The sequence below is a fragment of the Fundulus heteroclitus genome, chromosome 22 (assembly GCF_011125445.2).
Source record: "Fundulus heteroclitus isolate FHET01 chromosome 22, MU-UCD_Fhet_4.1, whole genome shotgun sequence".
NCBI classification, from domain to species: domain Eukaryota; kingdom Metazoa; phylum Chordata; class Actinopteri; order Cyprinodontiformes; family Fundulidae; genus Fundulus; species Fundulus heteroclitus.
The window spans coordinates 37,823,119-37,843,955 of NC_046382.1; the positions used below are offsets into that span (position 1 = coordinate 37,823,119).

General features: G+C 40.1%; 1 protein-coding gene across 3 annotated transcripts in view; it reads left to right on the forward strand.

Annotated features, from left to right (window-relative positions):
- atrnl1a (attractin-like 1a) overlaps positions 1-20,837 on the forward strand; it is a 410,176-nt gene that overhangs the window by 200,998 nt on the left and 188,341 nt on the right. For all 3 annotated transcript variants that reach the window (XM_012872822.3, XM_021321643.2, XM_036126662.1), the window contains one exon: positions 1,614-1,771. In XM_012872822.3, coding sequence (XP_012728276.2) covers positions 1,614-1,771 — 158 coding nt within the window. The remainder of the gene's footprint in view (positions 1-1,613; positions 1,772-20,837) is intronic.

Below are 20,837 nucleotides of genomic sequence, written 5' to 3' on the forward strand. Positions count from 1 at the left end.
CCAATGGGTTACAGGCAGCTCTACCTAACCTCATTTTATTGAGGATAAATAAGTAAAACGTTGGAGAATCATGAATAGAAAGTGGAGAAAATTACAAAGAACATATGTAAAAGAGGTGAGAAAGTATTTTGTGTAATGTCAGTAGAGCCTAAATGGTCATCTAGAGGTTCACTTGTGTTATGCCAACTCCCTGCTTTTGATTGCTGTACGCAGTACTTCCCTTTCACGCTGGTGGGTAAAAGCACCAAGATGCACAGAGAAAAAGGTGCACTGATCTGCAGCAATACGATTCAAAGTCCGCCTATTGGCACCGTGATCCAGGACCAATTTAACTTTCAACACTCCTCTATTCTCCTCCCAGAGCTGACCGAACAAATACGTTGCCAGTCATTTTACAATTTTACAAGTAGTCAAATGACTTCCGAATAAAGATAAGCTCTTTTACTATCAGCCAATCACAGCTCTTAAAAGACAGCACCACACCAGGCAACAGGGTCAACCACACCTCCTCACTGAGATTCAAGTTTCTGCCTTCTCCTTTCTCAGAGTCGCTCTCAGCAGCGATCTGAACCACTCTGAAGCCGAGACTCCTAGGTAGGCTTCTTTAGGCTAAGATAGGAGTTCTCTGTGAGGACTCTGAGAATCTTTGTGAATACAGGCACAGGTGCTGTCGACATAAAGCTGAGAGCCTTCCCAAGCGTTTACACTATGAGACTGAATTATAATCTCTTCCTTTGATGTCCTGTTTGATGCACTCCTACACTGAAAAATACATAGTATGTATGTTAAGATCAAGCACGTATAATTCAGTTGTTTGCTGCAACAGGATGGGTTACAGTATTTTCTGTTGTTTTTTTATACTTAACTGTATTAAACTGTCCATCTAGGAATTCCTATGCTTTAAGCATCCTTAAATTGTCAGATATGTATTTGCCAATTTAATCATAAAGTAGGTCAAGCTGTCAATCTTCATCAGTGCAGACGGTAGAGCACAGTGTGAGAGTTGGTAGCATTGTAAGTGGGTTGTTGCAATGATATTTGGAAGTCTGTTGTGTCAAGTCTGTAGCAGTGGCAGGCATTGAGAAGTGTGACCTTCTCATGATGCAGGTTTCCAACATGTCAGAAAATTGCTTTGTAAGGAGATTTCAGAGTGTTACTCTCAAATGGCATTGCACGAAGAACATCCAATGAAACAAAGACATAGTAATGAAGGCATTATGACATTTTCTTTCTAGGATACTGTGTATGGTTGGTCCATGCAAATTTTCTATCTACATCAGTGGTCTAAAACTCTTTAGACTTTTAGATGTGTCCCTTGCCCTCCACACCTGAATCAAAGGCTAAAGTACTTAAACAGCATTCAGTCATTCAGTCAAGCTCTGTAGAGCTCTGCTATTGAGCCCATATTGGAGTCGGTGTGTTGAAGCATAGACACGTCTAAAAGTTGCAGTACACTGGTCTTCAAGGACTGAAGTCTGAGACCACTGTTCTAGATAGTGTGGGTATTTTTTCTTATATTTAGCTGTACTTGGGGGAAAATACTTGAGTTAAAAAAAAATCCACTTTTAAATATTTTTAGTTTAATCATGTATAACCTTTTCTGTTACCCACAGCTGGCACCATATCTGGCGAAGAGATGTCCATCATAGCGAGGACCAACATCAAGGAGCACAGGGACAGCTTCTCATGCGAAAAGTTCAATTTCAGGCTTCACCACAACATCACCTTTTACGTGTATCTGTCCAACTTCAGCTGGCCGATCAAGATCCAGGTAAGAGGAGGGACTCTTGCACACAGGGTCATATTTTTCACATTAATGTCAATTAATGGTGGGGAGGCCTGCCAAATAATTATTCTAACTCATGTCATAATGGTGGATTATTGCCGGTTCTTTTGTTGTAAATTCAAAATTAAAGATGCTGTAAGAAGTTGTCCAGAACAAACAGAAAAGGCAAGCCAAATGTTTTGCCAGTTTGTAAAAGTGATGTTAATCTTTATCAGAGTATAGGAAGCTTGATTAATGCCAAACTAAAATGGAGTTCCCATTTCCACCATAACAGCAAAACTGTGGATCTAGGTTAGCATGAGCCAGGAAACTGTGAATTTGAAGTGACTGAGGCTACGTTCACACTGCAGATCTTGGTGCTCAATTCCAATTTTTTGCTAAAATCTGATTGTTTTGAGGTGGCCATTCATACTACTATTAAATGCGACTGCAAACGGAAGACCGCAAAGCGACCCACATGCACAGATAACAGAAGGAGACGTAACACAGCAGCTCGCTGTTTGCGGAAGTTATGGTGAATCTACTTGCTTCTAGAAGTGATAAAGTTTTGTAAAAACTAAAAAAATTGCAGATACCTGCCGGCATCTCTCCTTGTCATTATAAGAAAGTTGCTGAGAAAAATTAAGACCCCTCTTAGCAAAAAAGCAGCACAGCTTTTAACAACGGTCTTCTATGAAGCGCTAAAATGCGACATCACCAATCATACCGCGGACGATTTGAAAAAATATCTGATACATATCCAAATTAGTACCACATATGGAAGTGGCACAAATCTGTTTTTTTTTTTGTTTTTTTTTTGGGGGGGGGGGGGGGGTGTAAAAAGATTGGAATTAAGCTGTTCACATGAAAAAGAGGGATTTGGGTCGCATATGGCCAAAAAGATCGGATTTGGGTTGCATTTCCCTGCAGTGTGAACGCAGCCTCCAAGAAAAGCTATAGGAGTTTTGTATGAATGCTCTGGACAGGGAACCCGAGGATTCAGCCAGATACAGTGTTGCACTTAAAAGGTTTGTTGAAAATAAAGCAAACAAATGCGTGATGCAGGCCGCTAATGTCCAGAATGGTGCAGAAAATGAGCAGTGCAGACAGCAGGCTGCTCACAGCAGGAGATGGTTGATTGAATGGGCTGGAGACAGAGAACTGTGATAGGCGAGGGTCATACGTAGAGTGACAGGCACCAGAAGCCAGACAGATCCAATACGCTGGGCTGGAATCATGGTCAATGATAGTTCGGGTCGTGTCATCAGCAAGACAATGAGGTGTTAGAGCAAGGGCAAGGCAACACAAAAAAATCCAAAAATGTGAAGTCAAGGTCAAAAATAGGCTATGCAGGCAAGAACGTTGGACAGCAATTCACACTAGGCTTGCAGATAATCTGGCAGGTACTGGCTGAGAGAGTCAGGTATTTAAAGGCAGAGGCACAGGTGAAGCTGCTCTACTAATTAACAGAATGGAGTGGAGCAGAAAGTGGAAAACAGCCAGCCAACTCAAAAACAACAGAAGACAGGCAGGAAGCATGACATTGTATATGTATAATTCGTTTCTGTCTTTCACAAATTCACAAAAAACACCTCTTCATATGTGTACCTGTTGACCATTACCTTACAGTAAATGCAAATTACTACTACTGTTTTGATGTCATGTTGCCTCAAACATTGCTGGGTAAAAGGATTTTATTTTTTCATCCGATGCCATTACAGACGATGATGAATGCTCTCACTGAATAGATTTGGATACAGCTTTACTGTAATAGTAACTGCAATCTCCCTCTCAGTTGTTCTGAATACACTGCAGATGTGTCATAGAAAATACTAAGCTTTTCTTAATGGCTTCTTACATCTTTTTGGTTCCTATGAATACATTTTCAGAAATACCTTAATGATGCATTAAAGACAAACATAACTTTGAGTCATCTACAGTGAGTTTCAACTTTATCTGTTTGTATTTATTTATCTGGAACCTTGCACAGCAAATATTTAGATCTGAGAGCAAAGATATACTGCACCAGGTTCTAGCTGTTTTCCCATCTGATTTCCATCTACAGTCTCACTGGCAGATATGAAAAAAAAATATGAGATACCATAGATTCTAATACATTTAAACGCTTAAGGGAAGAATCTAAAACTTAAAATAATAATAGACTCAAATAATAGAGAAAAACGGTCCAAAAATTCAAATAATTCATTTAAAGATTTGCATATTACTAATTCCACTTGTACCAGTTCCATGCTTACATGTTTGCTGATTTAAAATTAATTTTCTTTATTCCCTGGAAATGATAATGTAGTTTTAAAATATCTAAGGTTCTTGCATCCCTTTATGGTTTGGGCCAAACCATACGGGACCCCCTGGGGGGTCGCGAGACACTTCTTGGGGTTCACGACATGATTCGATGCAGATGAGCTAAAAATATTTAGTATATTTTTATTTGTGAAACGGATAACAAAGTATAACCTCACAACATGCTCAACAAGCCTTATTTTGATGCAGTGGGAAGGCTGAACATTTTTGTAATAGTTCTTTAAAAAATCCATCTTCTTGTAATTTTGCAAATTTCTCCATGTAATATTATGATTTTATTCTCATAATTTACCCCCCTCCCCCCCTTCAAAGTATTTCCTCCAAGCAGGCAGAAGAATCCCGACACAGAATCATGCATTATGGGCAAAGTCTCACAATCATTTTCCTTTGCACTTTTGATTCTGAACTCCCATCTTCCTTTTCACAAGTTCTGATGCTTAAAGTAAAAAAAAAAAATTAAACCTGTGATTTAGACTTAAAGGTGTTTAATGTTTATTTGAAATCAGTTGTAAAGGTAAAACAAATTTTTTTCATCACATCCTGTTTCTATGAACAGCTTCTCTCCAGAGCACATACCACAGCTAAAACATTAGACTGACTATTCTGAGAGGTGCTTTGGTAAATCTACTATCACATTTAATGATCTGTGAGTTTTCCAGCGTCTCCATCAATTACGCTGCTCCGGATTAAATCCCCAGTCACACAAATTATTCACTCTTCAGCCTTATGATCCATTAAATGAAAGCAGACTTAAAGCAGTGATATTTTAAGATGACTGTGGCGCTGTCTGCACTTGGCGCTGATGGATGGAGTCAAGAAATGACAGAATGGAGGAAATGAGGGGGGGAGCGAAGACAGGCTGACTCTTAACATGAAGACAGCATTCAAGTAAAAATGTCCAGAGTTCTGAATATGGAGATGAACCAATTGACAGTTTGGATGATAAGCACCATATGTCTGACTCTATCTATCTATCTATCTATCTATCTATCTATCTATCTATCTATCTATCTATCTATCTATCTATCTATCTATCTATCTATCTATCTATCTATCTAAAATCCAGTGCAACGGATTACCTTCAAAAGCCACTTAATACATTAGTCCGATTAACAACAATAGTCCTGTGTATAAGTTTCTCAGTTTAAGTTTGGGTTCTCTGTGAAGGCAATTTATTAGTTGTGTACTCCACAAATTATGTTTATGGACGACCTAAAAAAAGAAGAATGTTTTAGCAAGTTTTAGTCCGAAATCTGTAATGGCTACAAGAATGTAATTTTTGGTACAAAGATTGAACATTGCCCTGTAAACACGATCCCTTGACTGAAATATGGCTGTGGAAGAATCATGCTGTGGGGATAGTGATTCTTGTGGGGGGACAGGGTAGGTGGTCAGAGTTGTTAGGAAGATTGATGAAACTAAATACGGAGCGATCCTGTTGGAGGTTGAAAAACAATAGAGACAGGGGCGGCGTTTCACCTCCCTGCAGGATAATGACCCTAAACTTACAGCTGGAGTTACAGCTGGAATGGGTTAAATTAAAGCATGTCCGTGTGTCTACTTCAGAGTCCAGATGTAGGTCCATTTGAGGAGCTGTGGTACAGATTGAAATTTGCTGTTAGCAGATGCACTCCATCCAGTTTGACTGGGCTTTAACTAAACTAGAAAGACTTTGCAAAATGTGTTTCTTAGTGTACAAATCTGGTTGCAGTTGGGGGCTGGCCAAGTTCCTTTAGCAAGACTCTTAGCCCCCAGTATGCTCCCTGGGAACCACAAAGTTCACTTCATGGCATCTTTTATTTAAGAGGACACAGAGAAATACTATGAGTGCCACACCAGGGAATGCTTCTTTAACTTCTGTTTTAACTGTGTGACTTAAAGGATCCATTTCTGTGTTTCTTCTTTAATTTCTAATATTTACAAAGAAACATGATTTGGAAACTTGATCCCGGCCAGCTGGTCATATCACAGTTGTTACAGAGTGTCCTGCGCCTCGTTGAGGGTCAATTGTCCATCGATCTCTCCTTTCATATGAATTTCACATTAATGCTGCATTATCAGACCCACATGGATCAGCTGGTGGAAAGGGGAGATGTTAATTACTAGACTGAAGCTAATCTCGCCTCCATGTCCAACTGGATGTATGTAACTTGAGAAGCACTCAGTGTCCGCTCTTGTGACCTTGGTGACTTCAAATGCTAGAACAGGGCAAGCATGAAAAATGGTCCTGAGAGTTGATACTGACCTGGAGCTGATATATGTGATTTAACAGACTAACACACACGTACTAAAAAAGCAAAGCTGTAAATAACATCTTCCGACTACATGGGAAATGTGGAATTTGCTACTCTTTGGGAAACTTTTTCCAACAATTGCCATGTTCTTTTAACCATAGAGTGATGACAGATTGGCCTACTAAATAAAATGGTATCGAGTTTTTAAATGAATTAAAAAACTTTCATACTATTAATGATAATTGGAATGCATTATATTGCTCAGAAACTGCATAGAAAGATTCATTAGGAAAACAATTTTACTTGTCATTTTGATAAACTACATACATGGCTGACTACTAGGGATGTCATAAAGTCTCACTATATAACAGGCCAAAATATTTCTTACCAAAGGGGTGTCTGCATTGCAATATAGTTGTTGTTCGAGTCCAAGTTATTATTGTGGGCTTTAGATAAAAAGGTTAGTGCCTTACGTGTGGCATGCTGCATCAATCTCTGAGACTCTTATTTTGCAGTTAGACAGGAAGTAGTTTTTAGATGTCCTATTGCTAATGGAGTTGTCTCACCCTAAAACCTTTACTTTGCTCGTAGAAAAAAAATTCTTAACGGTTTCAAGCTTAAACATATTCCGAAATTGTCAGGAGATGAAACTGGCGAACCCGACATCCAGCCGGACACAGAGTTACGTTTAAGAAGTTTATTGAAAAGGATGCGTACTGGCGGATGAGGCAGATGAATAGTACCGGACTTGAGGTGAATAATGGCAGCAGGAGCAGGCAGCCGGGGATAAGCAGGAGACCAGAACAGGCGGTGTAGACCAGGAAACCACCAGAACTGGCAGAGCAAACAGCAGGGACTTGCTATAAGAAACAGGCAAGGCTGCAGCACACAGGCAACTTAGCTGGAGAGTCCTGCTGGCTGAGCACACAGGATCTGGTAGCGCAGGGAACATCAAACGGGGCGATCCGTCATGAGAAGAAAGGTGAGGGAAAGAGAGACGTTCTGGCAGCGATGAGTTGGCTGAGGAGGGCATATGTAGGCTTGTGAACAGGTGAACTGAGTTTACTTAATCATTGGTAACAGGTGGAGATGATCTAGAATAGGGTGGTGGCTGGAGGGAGATGGAGCTGATTGGATAGTGGCTGATTGCTGAAAGGTGACTGGCTAAATAAGAAAAGTCCAGAAATGTCCAAAGTAAAAACAAACAAAAAACCTAAACCATGACAGAAATCTAATTTTTGCGTGTGCAGTTTTTGGATATTAGATGTTAAAAGAAATTGTGTATCCTCTTTGAACATTTCTTTACCATTTTATATTTTTAGTAATGCACTATTTTTTTTCAGCTGTGTCGGTCCTTTTACCTAAAGAAATGTCACCTTATGAATATGTAGCCCCTTTCACAGTTACAACCTTACCTAGTAATTTACTGGGTCAAGGTTATGTGTGAATAATGCCAGAACTAATTTAGCTGGTAAAGCTGACCAGGCAATTTACTGGGTCAGACCTAGTATTATACCCGCTAATTTACCAGGGCCGCTCTAGTGTCAATAAAGCCGTTACATTCCTGGGTAAGGCCCTAATTTTGCGTGATTATGTAAGACATATTCTTCGTTTATCTCTTCCCCTGATGTCTGTAAGCACCACCCGTCCTGAAGCCATTGTCTGTGGTCGCTAATCAGACTTTATTTCCAGCTGAAATTCTTCTTTACAGGTTGGCTTGATCAGTTAAAGTTATTCCCTTGCATTACTGCCACCTGCAGGTGATATTAGGTACAGCAGTTCCACCCTTGCCAGATTAAGTGTGAAAAGAACTGACCCGGCAATTTACTGGGACCTTTCTTATTGTTGCTTTAAACACATCTCATCTCATGCTTCTTTTATAAATTAAACTAATCTTCATTGTGATGTTTTCGATTTTTACTAATTCATTTGCATTTTAGGTGTTTTCTATAAAATTTAAGTTCTGAATCAAAGTGAGCATGCAAATGTGTGTGTAGTGCGCTAAACCAAGTGAAAAAATTAATCAAGCAGGAATTGATGCACCCATGTGTCCTACCCATGCACATGGAGTCCATGAGGGCTGGTGAGTGTTTCCCTCTTGGCATCAAGCTGTCAGCTAAGGTTGGGAGCATCTAGAAAGGCAGAACGAGGCGTTGGGATCAGTTATTCTGTTGGAACAGATTTTTATCGGCTCTGTCATGCTGACCTTGCACCTCAGTGCTCACTATCGTGCTCTCATAATTTTTGTACTGCTTTACTCCAGATTTAAAACATTGTTTGTATTTGAAACCTTGTTTTTACTGGAATACTTGCGAAATACATTGTTGTCCTGTCAAATGTTTAAAAAAGAGCAATTAAAAAAAAACTGTATAAGAGATAAAACTCAGTTTTCATGTGTGTGACTATCTGTTAAATATGTGTAATTAAGTTTGTGTTTGTCTACAGCTCTGTGACATATTACTGCTAGAAGGCCTTCTTCATCATCTCACCTGTTCTAGCTTTAGTTGGCCACCTTAGTACGTGTCCAAACAAAGGTTTTCCACTCACCTTCCTGTTAATGGGTATTTTAACTGCTCTACTTTCTGCTTCCACCTCCTAATGTCATATGTGATACTTATTCGTGAACCAGTACTGCACTTTGTATACATTTCAGACAGGAGACAGTGGTTTGAATTTACAATGAACCGAGCATAAGGAGACAAACAGCAAAGTCAGGTATTTGGAAAACACTACGACTTTGGTCATCATTGTGCACTTGGTTACCGCTACAAGACTTCAGAAGCTATTCCTTCTGGAAGGGCAGGGTTCATCTTGCCACACAACTATACATGTCTCACATATATGAACTTTATATAAACGTTATTCTGTTGTTTTTTATTTACTGTATATTATTGGATGGCAACATCTGTCTCTAAAAGACTGCAATTTAAGATGAACTTTTTCAGTCTTTACAGTCAGCGACTGATGGTTTCCATTCTTGTCACCTTTGACTGATAGACAGAAACACCATTTTAGGGTATTTATCAATTGATCTATGTAGACTTATTAATTAATAACACTGGTTAGTTTAAAAGTGGGGAATTACAATATTTCCTTTCTGAATTAAAATAACCCCCTGGCTAAACTACTCAAGATATTTTGTAAACATTTTTATTTCCCTCTGTGTGTGAAAATGATCTGCTTCCACAGGAAACCTGGGATTCCAGCCAAAAACACTGCAATGCATATGCCACACTTGCAGGTAATTAAATGGTGCCAATGTCAACATTGACAAATTCAGGGGATCCCTCGTCGCTGGGATCCAGCTATCTGCTGACATTGTGCTTGAGGTAAACAGAGCTTTTTGCTCAGCCACTGCACAAGTGTTCTGTTTGAACACACAAACCTCTGTCTGGCTAGGCTGAAAGAAAACCAGTCTAATGCTGCACCTTTAATTCCCTCCCAATGTTCTAAATGGGAATACTGTGGTCAACGGTATCAGATACTGGCTTTAGGTCTAAAAGTACCAAAATCGCTAACTTCTAGAATCAGTTGCTAAAAGGACGACATTAAAAAAACTCAACAATGTTGTTTCAGTGCTATGTTGAAATTTAAAACCAGACTAGAAAATCATAAAAATCCATTTTCTGTTCAGAAAGTCATTCTATTGGATAACAAAACAATATTTGCCAATGTTTTTGAAAGAAACTGGAGTTTTGAGATTGGTTCCATAATATGAGTTTGGTGAGGGGCCAAATCTGTTTTTTGTTGTTTTTTTTTATCAGTGGGTTTACCACAGCATGTGCAGAAAACATTGGAAACCATCCATCCATCCATTTTCTAACACGCCCATCCCTTGTGGGGTCGCAAGGGGTGCTGGTGCCTATCTCCAGCTGTAAATGGGTGAGAGGCGGGATACACCATGGACAGGTCGCCAGTCTATCGCAGACATTGGAAACCACACCATAGGCAATCCAAATGTTTATGATGGTAAGACCTGAGGGTCCAATTGAAATGAACTTGAATTTAAAAAGACCTGCAAGGATGGTATCAGAGGGAGACAATGAAGATTGCATTAGGGTCCACTACTTTGTTTTAAAAACTAAAGTGAAACAGGCTCGCCCTGATTGAAGACAGCCGAGCAGGGACAAAGACAGATGGATCATGGTCAGAAGATAGAAATAGAATTGATGGGTTTGAATAGAACACGTGGATAATGACAACTTGAGACAATCATTTAAGAGAAATGTTTGTTTCTTAGTTTTAAGTGTTTCATTTATACTTCCTGCTATTTTTAACGAGTTAAAAGAAACCTGCTAATTGTCCTTTGTGCCTATCTCCACAGCTGGAGATAGGCACCAGCAACCCCTGCGACCCCATGAGGGATTAAGCAGTATGGAAAATGGATGGATGGATGGATGGATGTCCTTTTTCCACTTTTGTTCCGCTCTGCTACACTGCCACCTGACTTCTCAGTTGGCTACATTTAACCAGGGCCAAGATGTACATTTTGGCTGCATGGTTTTAAATGAAGCCACAAGGTCCAGGGTCTTAACACAAGTGTCCTCAAACTTTGCAAGCAGCTCATTTGTGATGAGAGCCACAGAGTTCCCAGAGTCACTGACAGTGTTGCTAATAAAAACAGAGGAAAAGAGAGCAGTTGTAGAGGAGTTAAAAGTCTGACGGCGTCTGTCTGGGGCACGGACTTTAAACTGGGACTAGAGGAACTTTTCATTAAAACAGGCTTGTGATCTGAAAACATAAAAAAGTCCAATGTGTGTCCCTGCTGGTAAGAGGGACCTGCCATACTCTGAGCAAAGTTAAAAGACTGAATGAAATTTAAAAAGTCCTGCGACAACAGATTGTCTTGGTCACTGTGGCGGAACAACATTGAAATATTTAAGGACAAATACAGAAATAGATAAATAAATGCTCAATGAATAAATAAGCATACAATTGATTGCACAAAAATACAAGAAATAAAGTTAAAGTTTATGTCTTTGTTATGTTATACAAAGACATAAATGTATGCATCTCTTTCAGTTAGCTTCTTTATTTATTCACCGTTCTAATATTTGTGTATTATCTGTTATTTTCAATTTAGTTATTTACTTTTAGCTATATGTATTTCTGTTTGTGTATTAATATGTTTGTCTGTTTTATTTTTCATTTGTACTTTTTTTCCTTGAACAGTATTTCTACATGTCCTTTTCACATTGGTGTATGCATTTCTGATTGCAGGCCATGGTTGTCGTGCCAAACTAGAATAATCTCCAGAGTCTCTGACAGAAACTATATCAGCTTTGTTGGGGGCGTTCATTCGGCGACTGCGTCCCATTTCCAACCCTCTAGAAAGGGCAGTAGAGATGTTTAGCGTTTGTTAAAAAGTGAAAGAAGATGGCCGTTTCCTCCATTGTTCACTTTGTGGGTTACAACAGAAAATGACCCTAATTGTTCTCCTGTGGTGTTGTATTGTTTTAACATACCGTTTGCCTAGTATGGGGAGAATCGTGTCTGTGTAATTTGATTTGGATAAACATTAATGCTCAATATAGCACCTTCTCAACAAGTCAACGACTCTGCAGTCATATACAGACATCTGACGAAAATGCTTTTTGCTCTGATTTTCCCAATTCCAGAAGTCTTGTATCCTGTGACTAAAATTTTTTGTTTCTAGATAGACCTGCATGAATGGATCATGTGAAACACGTCCCAAATTTGAAAAGAAAGAAGAAAACACTAAGTTACACCCTGCCTCGTTTCTGACCTTGATTGAATTAAAATATCTATAAGTCTAGATCTGCCAGAGTAAAGAATAATTTTGGGTGTAACTAATATTGTCAACAAGAGGTGTCATAAATGAGGCAAACACAGATACGGTCCTCAGAGAGAGATGCCACACACACTAGTGCCATTTTTTTTATTTATTTAACAAAGTTGTCACTGCCTTGTTTTTTGTCTACAAGTTAGAGCAGTGGTGGCAGGTTGACTTCAACAGCACTTACTGAATTCAGAAAACGCAGAGATGGTCTGAGGGATGAAGTCAAAGAGGCTCGTGAGATTAGACGTCAGCCCATGCATTAATGCCACCTTGTGAATCATCATGTTTCAGCACTACACCCTGAGTCTGTTGAAACTGTCCATGTGGGCAGATATCTTCATGTGAGTGGAGCTTTGGTCCAATGATGGTATTCTGGTTCTCCTCAATGCCTCTGATGATAAAACAAGATAAATGTCAAACTGTTACTGTTTGATCTCATTGAAGTAACCCCCCCCCCCCAATTTCAACAACTTGTGCCCATCTCTAATGTGGACAGGACCTGCCCCACCATGATACCTGGCAAAAATTAACAAAATTTAACCGTCTTTATGTAGTTTTGTTATTTCTCCAGGACAGTGTCTCTTGTTCTCTCTTTGCCTCTTTTTCTTGTTTTTGTCACTGACATCAAATCAGTATAAAACCACTTCCCAGCCACTGTAGAAATGCTGTTTGGAAAGCATTTAAAAAGCAGCCCTAAGTAGTTTTTCTCATTTCAACCCCCCCCCCCCCCCCCCCCCCCCTGAAATCAGGACTGTCCTGGATATTGCTTCTGATCATAAAATCATGTTTTATTGATTGATTCCACTAACATCAGGAAACATAACCCAGTTTCTCTCATGTTTTCTTTTTTTTTTAAACAAAGCTATCAATATAGCCTGAAGTTGTGTAACCGGGTGACACGTTTCTAATTGAAACAACTCTATTTGTATTTGATCAGGTTTTTTTCTTAGCCACTAAAAGGTTTTACAATCTGTTACAATTGTATATTGACTGTTGAACAAACCCTAGCAGTTGCAGCTCCTTGCACATGTAAATTCATTTTATTTGTATTTTCTCGCCACCACTTTATGGCCCCCCATACATTACAGCCTATAGAGCGGCTGATTAAAAGCATCTATCTGAGGTGGGCAGCTACTTTGCTCTGGACTGTAGTAATTTGATTTGCCTCCCAGAGCTCACTCACTTATTTACCCACTGTGCTTGCCATCATTGAATAATATTCCTCTCCTAATCAGATATGTGACAAAAACACCCTCTCTGATCAGGTCAGGGGCAAAGTGTCTTTTATTGGATTAAAACAGAAGTTAACTGTCTGACCAGAACCAGAACACACACACACACACACACACACACACACACACACACACACACACAAAAGAGGGAACCATCGGGTTTATCTGAATGAGCCAGTATTATGTGTCATAGGGCGAAAGAGGAGGATAAAGGCTGAGTGCTGCTCATTTAACAAGCCAGGAAGTCATCAGCCACAAATTACCTGGAGATGTGGGAATAGATAGACAATATTTTATGTGTATTAAGGTAGAGGAGGGTTGTACTAAATCCATTGCCACTACCACTTGGTCCCATAAACCTAATTATTTCCTCAGCGGTTAAAATATGTTTAAATAATCAGTGTTGTTGGGATAGTCTTCAGAATTTTGTAAGTTTTCTAAATATTTAGATTTGGCATTTTTCATCACATTAAAAATAATACCAATCAGAATAACAGGGCATCCTATGAAGTCTTGTGTTTCACTTGAATTTCTCAGCTGAGTCATATTTCACTGGAGGTTTAGCTTTTATTTCAAATCTGTCTTTGTGTGTCTCCCACTCTATCCTGGGTTCACATGGATGGATTGTCATCTTTGTGATCAACTTCATATTCATTTTTCTATCTTCCATCGACAAAATACAATTAATGTCATCTTATGTATTCGTTTACCTTACGGCCATGAAAGTGAGTAATCACAACTCTTCAGAATGCCTTTATGAGTTTTATAAAGATTTGATGTGAACGACTTCACTTCAGAGCTGCCCTGTTTCTGCTCTACAAAACCTTCGGGGAGTTTGACCGCTCATATCGAGCTGTAAAGGTGTTACTTAATATTTGCGTGTTGTTGTACCACAACTTTAATTAAGTAGGCAGAAAACGTATTTATGACAAAAAAAGCTTTATAATGATATTTTGTTGTATTTTATTTATTCATTTCTTTGACTTGACTGTAGGCATGGACACATCATTTTCAGTGAGTGAATTCTACGTTCCTGTTTCTTTAATTTCCCAGTGAAAGTAGTCAGATGAGTAATGCATTAGGAAGTCAAACATGACTCGTTCCTTGTCTCTAAACTGCAGATTGAGACTGAAGTGTTTCTCAAGCACCTGTTTCAAGCAGCTGAGTTCCTCTAACACACATGGAGCAGCTGGGCTCATTTCCATAACATGTAGGTGGAGGCGGCTCTTGGCAACTGGCTCACTTTGGTCATTAGGTCCTCATAAATATGCAGTTCTTGAAGAAGTCTGTTGCTGCAACCACATTTTTCATTTGTTAACAAATATACAAGAACATCATGCGCTGATCAAATAATGCTAAATTTACAGTGACTTGGAAAAGTATTGACGCTATAGATATACTATACTACAAATTAGTGGGATTTTATTGAGATTTTCTGTGACAGACCAATACAAAGTAGTGTCCAATTGTCAAGTGGAAGGTATAGGATACATGGTTTTCAACTATTTTTTAATCTGAAAAGTGCTTCCTATGCAGAATCTTAGCCCTTTTAATCTAAAACCCCCTTAAAACCCATTGTTACCGGTTTCCCCTCAGTAGTAAACAATAATTGAATCTTGGTCTGAACAAATACCGCTGTTCTGTGAAGACCTCAGAGGTTTGTCAGAGCATGTTACTGAACAAACACCCGAAGGAGACCAAGGAACAGAGCAGACAGGTCAGGGAGAAAGTTGTGGAGAAGCTTAAACAAGGATTAGGTTAGAAACAATATCCCAAGCTTTGACCATGTTTCAGACTGGATGCGGTGCACGCATAGCCTCGTGAGACCATCCTGATCTCGCGAGCTTTCAAGGTTTCACTCGCAGATCAGTCTGGCTACTCTCCGTTAAAGAAAATTTGAAGCCGTTCACCAAACGAACGTCCAATCAGCGTTGGCTTTGAGGCGGGTTGAGGTGTGACGCAACGAGAAGCGCGACAGTTCAGTCTAAAGAACATGGCGGCTTCAGCCGATGAAACTAGGGTTAGCGTGGCTATCGAGCAAGTTTTATCGGAATTACAGAGTATTTCTTCACTGAAAGAAGAGCAAAACACTGCTCTGGAGGCTTTTCTCAAAGGAAAAGATGTTTTTGCTCTTCTCCCGACTGGTTTCGGCAAGAGTTTGATCTATCAATTGGCTCCTCTTGTCGTGTTAGTACGTCATATGCTTCGTTGATCTGATTGGTTTATTTGGCCCGTCTATCACCAACATAGGCCAATCAGCTAACCAGTATTTTCGCACCTTCCCAAAATTACTTCAACGGAAGGTTTCCAGATGGATATGTGGAGCAAATCTATCTGGCGGAGTCAGGTTAGTGCACGCACCGCTCCGCTTTGAAACCCATAACTTTCAACGCCATTCACCGTGCAAGGGCACAAAAGCGCTGAGTGGAGCAAAGCACAGCGCACCGCTTTTGGAGCTACACGCACACCGCGGTCAAGTTGAACTGTATAAGTTTAACTTTGACCGCAGCAAGCAGTGACATATACATGCACGGCCAATGGAAACTGGGCCATCCAACCGTTAGCCGGAAAGACCAGGTAGCAAAATGGGGAGAATTCCCTGAACTGAAGGACACGGGTTTGAGATTGTATCGCTGTGAAAACAGAGCTCTTTAACAAGTCTCAACTCCCCATTCCTAGACCTGAGCGTTTTGTGCACCCACAGTCTCTTCTTCCTTGCTGCTCTTTTTCTCTCTACTAGCAAGGTTAGTGCTAGCTCCCTAGCATAGGACAGATACTGTACATGTTGGCTGCTGACATTAAAACAAATGACCCGCCAGCCCAGACAGCGCTGAGCCAACCCACCCCAGCCCTGCACTGCACCACACGGCAAACACAGCACAGTGCAAACCGCGACCTGTGTGAAAGGCCCATAATGTTGTTCAATTTGTTTTTTAAATGGAAAATTGGATACCACAACTGTAAACTTATCAACCAACCTACCAAACATGGCCATCCACCCATACTCATCGGCTGGGCAAGGAGAGCATTACTCAAATAAGCAGGGAAGAGGCCCATGGTAACTCTGGAGGAGGTGCAGAGATCAACAACTCAGGTGGGTGAATCTGTCAACAGACCTGTTATTTGTGCAAATGGCAGAAGTGGAAAAAAAACAACAGTTTGAAGCTCTCAACTGGGGCAGATATTCACCTTTCAGTAAAACAGCAACCCTAAACAAAGAGAACTGCTGTGGTTTACGGTGGCTTAGATGTGTTAGAATGGTCCAGTCAAAGCTCAAAGCTTCTTTAAAAGCCGATGTTCACAGGCACTCATCATTCAATCTGACTAAACTTAAAAGAGCAAACAGTTGAGCCTCTAATTGCAAAAAGCTTCTAGAAACAACCGGAACCCCTGAAGATTTAAAGCTATAATTGTTGTGGTTTTAAAAAAAGGAATTTTTTTTCTTCATCTTTATGCATTACTTTGTGTTGCTCTATCACATAAAATGCCTATCACAATGAAATACACTAATGTTTACTTTGGTAATGGGACAAAATTTTATCATACTGTGTAAGTTTAACAAAAAGTCAGTAAATATTTTTTCAGGAGTAAAAGTAAGAACAGTGGACCATTATTTAAGGGAGAATTTTGTCTAGATTGTAGGAATTTAACCCCATTTATTGAGCAGGGAAGCATTTAATTGAACTGAAAGACTTGCGCAACTTGTTCATATCATTTTTGGGGAAGCTGAACAGGATTTTAGCATTCAGCAAGTAGGCCTCGAAAAATGAGTTGGTAGGGGTTCATTTTTCAATAAAGAATTTTAGAACCAGAAGTGCTTTGGTTATATTCTGAATAACGTATTTGTAGTTATGTCTCGTGTCACATAATGAACCGTTAAGAAACAGTATTTGGTTTGGGATTTTCTCAGATGACTCAGCAAGGCCCTTAAAAAATGAGATGCATTGTCCATCTGGTTAAGAAGGATGACTAAATTCCCACTGCTTTGGTCAGCCCATGGTTGTTGGTTAGCTTCTGCATCTTTTTCCTGTTTTGTAGCTTACAGGTTCTTTGCCTCATTCCTTTTTCCTTTTGTTGTGCTCGTCTCAGTCTTTTCTTTATTGATTAGCCAAGCACTTTCTTTCATTCTGGGCTTTAACAAGCAGCTCTTAGTTCAGGGTTAGAGAAATAAAAGGCAGCCCACTGCTGTCACAGCTCCTAAGCTTGTCCCTAGAGGGCTACCGTAGGTCTTCCATTATGACTGCACTGTAGACTCAGGGTCCTTGGAGTCCTTTTTAAATCATCGCTGTCCTTCTCATCTTTTACCTCTGTCTCTCACTCCTCCCCCCTCGCCCTCCCCTACACGCTCCCCTCTGGTAATTACGGCACAAGTTTAAAGAAAGGAGTGGAGGGTGGGGAAAATCCTCTCCCTGAGCAGTCAGTTGACCCCTGATCTCAAAACAATTACACTCTATTGTTCTTGTGTTTGTGCTCTGGAATAGAGGTTATTGCTGTGTTTATATGTGAGAGTTTGAGAATTCCCATCTGTTGTAATTTTGTTTACCACCCTTTGTAATTGCAGAATTTTCTCAGGCGGGGGGTGGGGGCAGCGGGGGCGGGGGATGGGGGGGGCATCTCTCATTCTGCCTCCCTCTGATTTTAAAAATGAACTGTTCATTTAATACGTGTGCATGTTTGTGCCTCAGCTGAACTCCTTTAATTTTCTGTAAAGACATGACAGACATTCCTAATGGCCATACCGCTCCCCAAATTACTGATGTAAAAGGAAACATTTTATGTAACTTTGGGTAACTGATGTGACAGGAAACACTTTTAACCTTAAAATAGGCCGTTAAAAAGAGACTTAAACTAGTTTGTTCAATATGCAGCTTAAGCGAAAATTCAAACTGAAGAAACTCTATTGCCTACCTCCATCAATCAGGGACTCATCCGCCTCCGACACAAGCCAATCAGCTTTGAACTGCTCCTCCTCGAAGCCAATCAGCATCCTGGGTTCATCTTAAAAAGAACTCCACATCCTTGTCTCGGCCTTCTGCTCAGCAAGCGGTGGCTGCGCCGTGTCTGGTTTGGACTCTGTTGACCGGTTTCAACCCACCTCCATCCCCTTCTCCACCATCGCAACAAGCTCCGCCTGTCTTTCCTACGGTCCTCCTTCAACCTCGTCCCTATCAGAGTGTAATTCCTCCTGGACTCTTATGGAATTCCCAGTCACTCCTTAAAACGGTCCGGCAGAAGACCGCCATGCTGAGCCTGGTTCTGCCAGAGGTTTCTTCCCAAAGGGGAGTTTTTTCTCTCCACAGTCGCTTCATGCTTGCTCATCATGGACAGTTCATGCAAACCTGTGTTTATCCAAGTTGGACATCTAGCTCAAACAGATCATCATATGGACTGAACAAACTTTATTTATCTCCACTCCACCACCAGTTTCAGACCCGGGGGGAAATATCCCTATTCTCATACGCCTGCTTATGCATATTGAAGTATAATTCAGCGTGAATTTTTCCTGCCGAGGTCTGAGCGCCAAACTCTTAAAATATTGTATCAATAAAATTCTTCTAACTGCCTTTTCTTTCTGTGTGAGTTTTTCAGATTGAAATACAGTTGCCTTTTGTCATTTGGAAGCACAAAGAGGTTCGTACAGCTGCAAACAAGCAAAGTATTACCAGTTCTCTATGCGTTTACTCCCTAGTCTGCTTCACGTCTTGTTTATTTCCCAGCATCCAAGCTGAGCATTTGATGGATTAACAAATTTTTTGTGGTGTTAATACCTTTTATAATATGGATGCAAAAGAGTATAAACAAAAAGACGCAATATAATGAGATTTATTGCATCAGCTATTTTTCAATCTAGTTAATTGATAATTCATTGGGAAATAAAACACCATCAACCCAGGTGAAAATGTGATTGCCCCCAAAGTAAAAACTGGTTTTGCTACAATTTGTGGTAACAATTGACATGAAACCTATTTGATAAATAGCAATGAGCCTTTTTTACATCACTATGGCGTTTTTATATCAGATGTAGCAGGACACAAAGTCTCCTCAACTTTATTCACCACTTTTGTTTAGTCTGCGGAGCCAGATCAGATGGTTTTTGGCAAATGTCAGATGGGCTTTTATGTTGTTTTTGGTCAGCAGTGGTTTTCACGTTAGAATTCTCTTACTGATGCCAGTTTTGCCCAGTTTCTCTTTCACTGCTGAATCATGAACACTGAATTTTACTGAGGCAACTGGGATCTGCTTAAAGTACTTTGTTGCCCAGACTGACAGCGAAATGTCTTCAAACTTCGGGAAAAAAAGTCCAGTTGTGATGTTTTTTAACTTTTTTTTTTAATTTGTAGGGAAATCTCCAAGTGATGGTCAGCTGACATATGTGACATATTGATGTAAATGGTAAATGGACTGAACTTATATAGCACTTTTCCAGTCATACTGACCACACAAAGCGCTTTACACTATAGCTATATTCACCCAGTCGCATTCACTAACGTCCACAACCTTCCGATTAGAAGATCACTGCTCTACCCATTGAGCTACAGTCGCTAGTAGCCTCCGTAAGTGGCTAGTTGCTAGTCCCCCCATCTTCAGATATAACGAAATTGGTGTCAAACATTTGTGCTGGTTTGTCCACCAAACAACTTTTTTTTGTGCCACTAACATTTTAAAGACCCTGATACTGTTTTCAGTGATCATCAAAGGTCAACAGTTCCCCTTCCCCCCAACCAACAGGTGTCATGTATTAATATTTTTGCAGAGCATCCTTTAAAAAATATTAACCTATTAATGGAAGTCAGGGCAAAGTAAGACCGTTTGTAGCAAATATAAATGTTACAATGGCTCCAGGGTTGTTGTGGTTGTGGCACAGAGAGTGACAGTAAACTCGCAGTGTGCCTTGAAAATGGTTTGCCAAAATCTCCTAATTATCTGGTTTTCTCACTAAAAATTATATTTGTGGGCAGGCGGGGGATTCAAACACAGGAAATCAGACATCTCAATTTAGCAAGATATCCAGAAAACTCTGAATAGGGTCTCTAACAGTTCAGGTTCTAACGTATGACTGCACTAAAATGGAAAGAGACTTTCAATTCGAGGAATAGTAGTTGAAAAAAGATATTCCGGATTGCCACAAACGGACTGAATCCACATCAGAGAATAAAGATATTCGCTCATGTTTCTCACCCTTTTGTGCTCTGTTTGACCTGACCATAAAATAGTCATGTTTGATCATATGACCTGCTGATGGCACATTTTGCATTGCATTTCGTTGTATTTGTTCATGGTGCACTTACTCACTGAGTAGGCAGATGAAGTTTTGACTAGGTGTTTGTGGCTCTGCAGGGGTGAGAAGCAATGGGTGTGGTGTAAACAGCTTATTGATTATAGCTGCGTTTAACGACTGCAGTTGCTGTAAATTGCAACGGCTGTTGGTTGAAGTTGGTGTTGCACTGAAAGATGTAATGTGAATTTGTTCCAACCTCACTGAA